This window comes from Fulmarus glacialis, unplaced genomic scaffold (genome assembly GCF_000690835.1).
Source record: "Fulmarus glacialis isolate BGI_N327 unplaced genomic scaffold, ASM69083v1 scaffold46769, whole genome shotgun sequence".
Lineage (NCBI taxonomy): Eukaryota > Metazoa > Chordata > Aves > Procellariiformes > Procellariidae > Fulmarus > Fulmarus glacialis.
Genome location: NW_009232255.1, coordinates 1 through 9,160, shown reverse-complemented (window position 1 = coordinate 9,160; position 9,160 = coordinate 1). Strand labels below are relative to the sequence as shown.

General features: G+C 44.8%; 1 protein-coding gene across 1 annotated transcript in view; it reads right to left on the bottom strand.

The window, feature by feature from the left end:
• Positions 1–9,154, bottom strand: part of DMAP1 (DNA methyltransferase 1 associated protein 1) — a 28,268-nt gene extending 19,114 nt beyond the window's left edge. Inside the window, exons 1-4 of the mRNA XM_009584830.1 lie at positions 9,050–9,154; positions 6,165–6,256; positions 5,356–5,551; positions 781–939 (exon numbers count right to left, since the gene is read on the bottom strand). Of these exons, the coding sequence (XP_009583125.1) occupies positions 781–939; positions 5,356–5,551; positions 6,165–6,256; positions 9,050–9,151 (549 nt within the window). The 5' untranslated portion in view covers positions 9,152–9,154. The remainder of the gene's footprint in view (positions 1–780; positions 940–5,355; positions 5,552–6,164; positions 6,257–9,049) is intronic.
• Positions 9,155–9,160: the final 6 nt, after the last annotated feature.

Sequence of the window (9,160 nt, the reverse complement as noted above, 5' to 3'; positions counted from 1 at the left end):
AAATTGCGAAAAAAAGCCATAACCAAGAAGGTATCAGCTGCAACAATTCACTGCCCATCGTTGCATGGAGTCTGAGCTGTGTTCCCTTACTCCAAGCACCAAAGGTGTTTGGGCTGCCCAGCTGGGCACACTCTTGATATTCCGCTTTACTACAGACTCTACAGGCTCTTCATGTGAGCCTTTCAGAGGGCAACAAAAACCTCCAGCATTTGGAGCTGTTCTGTAGGAGTCACACCATTCCCCTGTGTCACCAGGAGGCATGGAACCAGCAGTTACAAGAGATTTAGGATCATGACACCAGGGTTGCATCTTCAGACCACTAATGGTCCCTGCTTCACAGCAGAGATGACAGAAGCCTGCACCAGGTCAGACCACAAGTCAGGAGCAGCACTAGGGAAAAATCCCAATCCCCAGGGACTGTTAGCAGACCCTTCTCCCAGGGCCTAGACTGGAATCCAGGAGACCTATCCTGCTCAGCTAAACAAACTCCCCAGCTGCCTTATCTTCAAGGAACAATGAGTTGTTCTCCTGGCAGGGACAAACCTTCCAACTTTCTAATAAAACACAACACGGAATGAGCACAAGTCACAGTGGATTTAATTACAAACAAAGCAAGCAGCAATGTCCCGTGCTGGAAATTCAATATTCCTTGCTGCCAATAATTCATTATTTTCCCCTAATTAAGTTGATATAAAGGGTAATTTGGTCTTTGCAGTGCAGCAAGCCCCACACGTGCCGTAGCAGCAGGTTGCTAGCAGCACCTTGGCCCCTGGGACTCACCTTGAACTGCTGGTGATCATAGCGGTCATGAATCACCACAAAGCGCAGATCAAAACGCCGAGCCAGGTCAAAGAGGTGGTCTGTCTCAGCTTTGGTCCACGCATCATCATGGAGATACATCTGGTACTCCTGCTCTGAGTAGACAGGTACCTGCACTGTCTATGCAGGGAAAAGAAAAACATGGCAGCTCTCTGGCAGCACTGCCCTTCTCACTGCCAGCTGGTAGGGGCCAAGATACTTGAGCCAAGAACAAGAGCAGCGCACTGACAGGAAGGGGCTGCCAGGACCCCGAGCAATGGGTCCTGTTAGGAAATATGACGAGCAGGCAGGGGACTTGATAAGGAGCAATGTGTGATCTCAGGGATGCAGACATGACGTTCTGGGGAGCCTACCAGGAACTATTGCCTGGGACACTGAAACCTATTTCAGATGGCTGACACAGGCAGAGGTCAGCAACCCACATCCTGACAATAGGTATCAAAATTATCAGGCTAACATGACAGTGAAACCAAAGTTCAGCCAGCCTCCCTGCATTCCTCCCACATCACAGCACCAATACCTTGACATAAACTGCTCTGACAGTCAGCTCGTTACTTGGGGTGGGACATGCTCACTTGTACGGGAAGAACGGGAAAGGCAAGGAGTGGTGGTTCCTAGCCTTCAGCACACCTTCTGCTTTGATACACAACCCACTTCTTTCATGTTTAGTGCAGACAGTGCTGTGAAGATCTCAAAGGCTGAGTGCTGTACAACTGAGAGCCATAAACTTGACTGTGAAGATCTCAAAGGCTGAGTGCTGTAAAATTGAGAGCCATAAACTTGGCAAACAACTTTGTCCCTCCCTTCCTCATCCACCCTTTCTCCATCAGAGCCACAGGGCCAAATGACAGTCCAACTCTCAGAGTGTCCCAGGTGCCTAAAAGGCCAAACCCACACCACTGTGCCCAGCGTGGAACTGCTCTGCAAGGGCTCTATCCAGAACACAAGTGTCACGTGAGTACTAAAGGAACAGTAAAAATACTTACTATATCAGGGGAAGCCCTAGCGCATGGTAAAGCAAAAGTGCAAACAAGTCTGTGCCTTCCTCCCTTACCCCTTTGCACCACTCCTGCAGCAGAACTTTGCTCAGCCTGAGGAGGTCCTGCCTCCACACAAAAACACGGTGCGCATCTGAGCGGTGCACATGCTTCAACACCTCTATACCCTCCTGAGTCCTACACCAGAAAAGTCATCCTCATGAACTCCATACAGACCAGAGGAGCATTTCTGAGCCTCCACATCACAATCTTTTTAGGTCGTCTGCCTTTTGTCCATCACTTAGATACAGAAGCATAAAGGCGAAGCGTATCTCCTGGGGACATACTGCACCGCAACCTTCAAGTACCACTTCCACCAGCAGAAGCACCATCCTATTAGACAACGTAAGGATGCCCTATGTACGTCACGAAAAAGAAAAAAGAGTTATACAGTAGCATACATACATGAAAAGAACCAGCAGGGCCCTCTGCAGTGGATGGAAGGGAAGGTGGCAGATGCCAGGTCAGAGAACAGAATGGGACAAGAGCAAAGAGCAGTCCCCAAAACACTTTCTCAGCCGCTTTCATGGCTGCTCAGGTGAGAACTGCTGAGAAGTGAGAAGGTGAGAACTCATCAAATGGGAAGTTTGAGCCAACCATGGGATGACTATAAGTTCAAATGCAACACAGCCATGAAAATGCAAATATGACCCCCAGAGGGATTTCCAGCAGAAACTGGCAGGGTTTCAGTTGCACCACAAGACCTTGCCGGGGATACCAACTATAACTCTACTGACTCATGTTCAGGAAAGATGAACTGAAACGGGAAAAAGTACAGAGAAGAGCAATGAGGATGAGTAATGGGGTGGGGAGCTTGTCCTCCCATAGCAGATTGGAAGAGAAAGGAGCCTAGCAAAGGAAGTTTGAATGGGAATCTGACTGCAAGCTTCAAGTATACTAGATGGAAAGAAAGGAATACCCACAGGAAGAAAAGAGCAACTGAACTAAGGACAAAGAAATGGGCTTACAAAGAAATGCCAATTTAATGTGGAAAATTTAACCTGGAAATGAGAAATGGAGCAGAGCCAGTCTGGAACAACTTCCCAAGGAAGCACAGGGGCAAGAAAATCCAAGTGCTTTTCAAAAGGAACCTGATCAGTTTGTAAAAGGGACTGGATGGTGCAGGACCTGAAAGAGCCAAGAAGAGGATTCAATGGCCCAGAAAACCCCTCTTAGTCCTACATTTCACACCTCAAACTCACACAAAGATGTGCATTAAATTAGCTGAAATTGCTCAGGAAAGATCCTGGAGCCATGAGACAGTTCTGTGAAAATATCAGCACAATGCCCAGCAGTGGTGAAAAGACAAACTGAAGATTAAAAATGACCAGGGGGGGAAAAAAAAAAAAAAAAAAAACAAACAACAGAGAAACACAGCCAATGTACAAACCTACCATGCTTCCATAAGTGAAACACGAACCGCTAATCCACCCATTTCAAAAGAATGGATATTTGAGAACAACAAGGGTGACACAGGGCACAGAAGAGCAGATGTATGTCAAATTATGGAAAACACAGTACATTGCAAGGACAATTTACTACATCATGTAACAGATGATCTCAGGGGCACCAAATGAAACACCAAGGCAGCAGTTTAAAATGAACAGAAGAAAGCGCTTTTGTACACCACACAAAATTAACCTGCAGAACCCATTACCATGGGATATTCACAAAGCAGCTTTCTGCCCTGAACGTACCTAGCAAGAATTATTAAACACAAATTCCAAGTTAAGAAATCCTTAAGCCAAAGACCACCAGAAGCTAGCTATATTTGCCCCATTCTCATGCTCTTTCTCTAAGCCTTTACTAATGGTAGCCAGAAACAGAATATCGTCTGAGATGGGCTTTTGCTCTGACACCAGTGAAGCTGCTTTTATATTCCTATTTCACACCCTGGATCAAGGCTCAGTGTACACTGTGAAACCTAAGTTTACATTTTGGATTTCACAAAGATGAGGGACTTGGGTGGGAGACAGGGAGCAGAGAGAAAAGGCAAAGCAATTGGGCAAGGGACACGGGAGCTTGAGTGACCAGTGGGACAAACTACACAGGAAAATGGGCTTGCCAACGGGAGTAAGAGATTCGGGCAGAGGTATCAAGTATGTGAGAAGGAAGCCACAGAAGAGCTTGGAAAAGTAAACTAAATTCCTCTGATATAGCAAATATCTGCAAAACTCCTCATCAGTGCTTTCTAGTCTCTCAACCATGGATCCACAAGGGTAACAACTTGCTCCTAATATTATGTAATTGTGCGTGTGCAGATGGCAGAGGTCTGTACCGCTAATCTAAAGGTTGCAGCCTTGCTGAAGGCTCTTCTGTCTGTCAATTCACGGTACATGATAAAGTTAAGGAAACGAGAATCGTGTAATTACAACACCCATGTGTGGTGCCCTCTGATAAACTCAGTTGAACTCAGCCAAAAACTGTTACAGCAGTAGAGTCTTAGAAACAATTACACTCCCAAAGTTTCACTCAAGCAGCTAGGTAGGTGCCTTGACTAAGCGAGTCATGCTTCAGACTTCCACCCTAGACATCAGAGAAGAGATACCACAGGAGGCTCTTACCAATGTCCCAGCAAGAGGAAAAGCATCAGTCAGAGCTTGAGCCTTCTAACGTATAAGGTCAACCAACCACTTAACTCTGCAGGAAGCCAGGCTTTGTAAGAGCTGATGCTCTGTGGGTTACAAACTTAAAATGCTGTATACAGTTATACGCAAGCAGAGCTTTTGTGGAATTATGTTATCACACACTTTTTTTTTTCCCCTTCAGATTCGCATTCACATTATGGAAGCACCCTAACACTGCTCCTTCCTAACTTTGGAGGACCTGACTTTGAAATACAAATCTTTATGTAGTTTTCTTTGTGCATGCACATGAAAGCCCCAACCACTCAAAGCAAATACATCTGGGACAAAACACAGCAGGAGCTCACAATAACACATTGTGACAATTTAATGTAAGATGCAAAGAACAGAGTACTGCACCACACTGATACCACAGGAGCAATTTCAGAGGGAACGCAACGTAATTCAGCATCTGTGCTGGAATCTGGCCAAGAGGCTGCAAGCCAGCTTTTTTGCCACGAAGCTCAAGCAAATTTTTTCATACTGGGCAAAATAACAAGACTTCAATGTCTCACTCAGAATAGAATATCTTTTACTACCCAGAGCCTGTAATCAGGGAGAGGATGTTGGCTAGGAACTGAATTAGATGGTACAGTGCCTCCTTACCACAATCAATGACTGCACACCTGAAGCACAGAGAGCTCTAGCAAGCTCTGACCACATGCTGAGCCCACTTAGCTTAAAGGATTTGGAGACATTGTAGTCTGAGGTCACATGGCTGCAGGCCATGCTGCAATTTAAAATGCAATTGCCAAATCTAACTCAGCCTTCACATGCTGAAAGACCAACTTCCTGTCTGGACATTCAAGAAGCTGACCGAAGGGTATTTTCCAGCTGCTATTTATATGCTTTTGTTTGAAAGTGCTCCCACTTACTTTATTAAACCTGGCAAAAGGGTAGTCCTTTCCTTCCTCTGCTGCTCTCCTCCAGTGGTAGAACATTGCTCCATCTTTTCTTGCTGGGTTGGTGAAAGGCATCCACTTCCAAGGCCGGACTTTCTTGGACCCCAGTTTTGCTTTGACTGTTCGATAACCCTGAGTTGTATCACTTGGCAGCAGCGGAGGTGCATCCCTGTGGTGGAGAAAAGCACCGGCTGATGAGAAGCAAGAAGCAGCCCAGGACAAATCTGGGAGATTTCAGACTCAGAATGGAATCTGCCACCACAATGTCTAGGGTGGGAAAACCTGAGTTTAAGCTTTATTCCGGGTTTTGCAATTCCTAGACTGCAATGCTTCCCGCATCAGAAAACAGAATACACAGCACAGATGAACAGAACCATCTGGAAAGCAAACTATGGAAGAGATCTCTGGGGCAAGGGCATAATCCATAACAAGCTAAATACAGACTGCAGCAGAACTCTTTTTGCAGAAATAAAAGCAGGTGCTATTCCCAGTTATGAATAAAAGAGAACTAGATACAGAAGGGTAAGAACATTGCCTTGTCTGCACTAGACTGTTGTGCCTGTACCTAAGTCATCTCCTACACAGAGCAAACCTCTCAAATTTAGAAGAGAGAAGACAGACACTGTCCATGACTGTCTAAGAGAGAAGGGCACAAGCATGGGCCAAGCACAAAGGGGAGTCAATCTGGGAAGCAAGACTGCCCGTGTTTTCAAGAGGATGCTGCCCTTCCACCAGAAGTCCAGGCTACCCCACAACCTGCACAGATGACCATAAGTTCTTACTTTTTGTCAGAGTAGAGGAGTGCATAAACTTCTCTATGCATTCCTTCCGGCCTCTTAAACGTCAATGTCTCTGAAGATTTCTTGGATTTTTTCTGAAACAAAAGAATTGCATTTTAGATTCAGAAATAGCAATCCCTGAGGGAACATTAAACTACGTAACCTGGAGCCCTGTGATGGTTTTCACTTTTATCTGGTTTTAGACACCTTGAATTTCTCCAGGAAGGTGCCTGTTCCTGGTGGAAGACGCTGACAGACAAGACGTGCCTACTTTCAGTGATAGCACTCCCCAGTACTCAGACACTTGTTGTTGCTGATAACACACACTTAAATTCCAAGTTGAACATCTGGCTGTAGTTTTCAGGGGCTGGTGCACTAAGCCTTTTTTTTACTAGGTAAACACTGTCCTCACATGAAGGTATTAATGCATTTAGTTAAGTGATTCTCTGCCTTTTAGAGAAGATAATAGGAAATGTCTTCCCACCACCCTCTCTTGGTTTTTGTCACTTTGTTCTGCAGCAACTTGAGTTTTTACCAGTTGTGATCAAGCCTTTGCAGTAGCCCAATGTCAAAACTACCAGTATCACCTACAAAAGTAAATCCCCGTTCCCGCCTCTGCTCTCCCATTTATACAGGAAAGAATTTTGTTTTGGTTTTGGTTTTTTTTTACCTAGTTTCTTCATACTAGGAATTCAGTGTAGACAACTCAATCTGGCCCCTAAAACCTTGTCAGAACTGATGGTTTCTAAGACACATTCCACCCCGTATCACAGATACAAGTTTATAAAGTAATCAGCTTTGGATTCAAGTAGATACAGTAACAGCCATATTAACAAGGTACACTTTATTTAAGTGGGACAAGTTTATTGAGTAGTCCAGAGCATCTGGTCTAACTGTACCATCTTTATAACTATTAGCCATTAGCCACTACTTTTAAGTACTTGTTTATCATATCGCTACCAACTTTTAAATCAGAGTATTTTGCAGTAGTAAAACTAACACTGTATCATAAATTGTATTAAATCCATACAGTCACCTTTATCAAGCAAATTCAAAATCCCATTAAAAAAATAATAAACTACCAGCTTGGACTACAACTTTCCATAAAACTTGATGACAGACATTGATTATATTAGCACCTTCTCACTCCTAATCAAACACCTTTCTCCTAGCGTGTCCATCACTTTGCCCAGGAGCGATGTAAGGCCAACCGAGGCAGTTACCGTGGGTCACCAGGTCACCACACACCCTGTTTGAACACAGGCTTCTGGAATTCCCCCAAAGTTCCCAGATTTATTAAAAGTTAATATCAGCAGGCCAGAGATCAGCTCACCCAGCTCTTTTAGGAGTTGAGAACAAATTACTTGGTCCTGCTGATTTAAATGTTTTTATGCCTAGTAATTTTTATTTTAACATTCTCAGCCACTAATGGACTGGAAAGTACTTCATGGTTCTCTTGTGATTTAAAAACATCAATCTGTTTCTTTTCTAATTGAGAACAGATCTATTTCCTGAGCAAGTGCTGCACTGTTATTAGCAATTTTGCTCTCTCCATGCAATAATGGCTTATACCTTTGGTTTGATTTAGTTTCTGTACTTTGCAGAAATTCAGAATGTTTCACTCACAGCCGCGAGTGGCCTCCTGCACTCCTCCTGAAACCTCTCACTGCACCTCCCCTTCCTCTCTCTTTCCATTACAGTAAATTTGAGGAGAAACCCATCTTATTTTCTGCTCCAAAAGAGAGACAGACATCCACCAGTACTCCTTCAGCTCTCTGCTAGCTAACACACAAACACATCTAAATCAAAGAACTTGAAATTCCGAACACTCAGTGGCACAACATCGCAGCCTGAATCCAGCCAACGAGCTGCTCACCCGACACACTATTCACCAACACGGCTGATAACCAGTGATTTTAACATTTCAGCCTTTAAATTACTGAAACTGATCAGTTTCCCATTACACCAATTATACTATGTGTCCTATCCCCAGCAAGGCAGTCATGAAACCACTGTGCTTCTCTTCAGAGACAAACATTTCAGTGGAAGCAAAGACAGTCAGGAAGTACTTTCAGGTGGTTGCGTATGTTTGGTTTTGTTTTGTTTTTTTTCCACACAAATACACAGACTTTACTTCAAATCAGACCATCTCTGTACCAGAGAGCTCCTGGGGATTTCCTCTCCCCCAGCTCATTTTCAAGCACCGCCATACCTCATAACTACTTGTGAATTGACCTTCCCAACACCTCACAAAGCATGGGACAGCCAAGACCTTGCCCGAATTTAAAATACAGAAGGCAACAACATACCATAGCATATTACCACACAGAACACAGCACGTGACGGCACACGTCCTTAACAGAGCTTACTAACTTGCCCACATTCCCACAGGCAACACATCCCAGTTCTCCCAAACCCCAGCCACACACCTTCCCTGCATGGGGACTGCTCCCATGGTTTGAAGACGTTTACCATTCAATCAAGTCAGACAATGTTTTTTTTTTTCTAAAACAGGACTGTGTTATATTATTTCCATCTGCTTGCGGGCTAGATGGTAAACACACTTCACACTTACTCCACAAAATGGGAATTTTAGAGACAGCTGAAAAAGTCCTGGGGCCAGGCCCACCTCACCAGGACACCATGTACACAGCTCCAGTCTAAATACCGCCCCAAACACCACAGCGCAGTTAACTAAGAACACCAGGAGCCCAGAAGTGGGGCCCTCCAGGCATTTCCAGATACTCCTAGGAAGCCCAAAAACAAATGGACTATGATAGGAACATGCTTTATTCCATCTTTTTTCCAATATTCACCCCAGACACCACATGCAAGGTTAGTCAGTGCCTAGAAAACAAGCAGCGGCCCCTTCGGGCATCGCAGTTCACCTTATCCGAGTTGATGATATCCTTTTTGTTGATGGTGCCCGTGTTCTCCGACTCTACGCCGCCCAGCTCCAGGATGTCCCGCACGTCTGCGCCGGTCGCCATCTCTCCGCC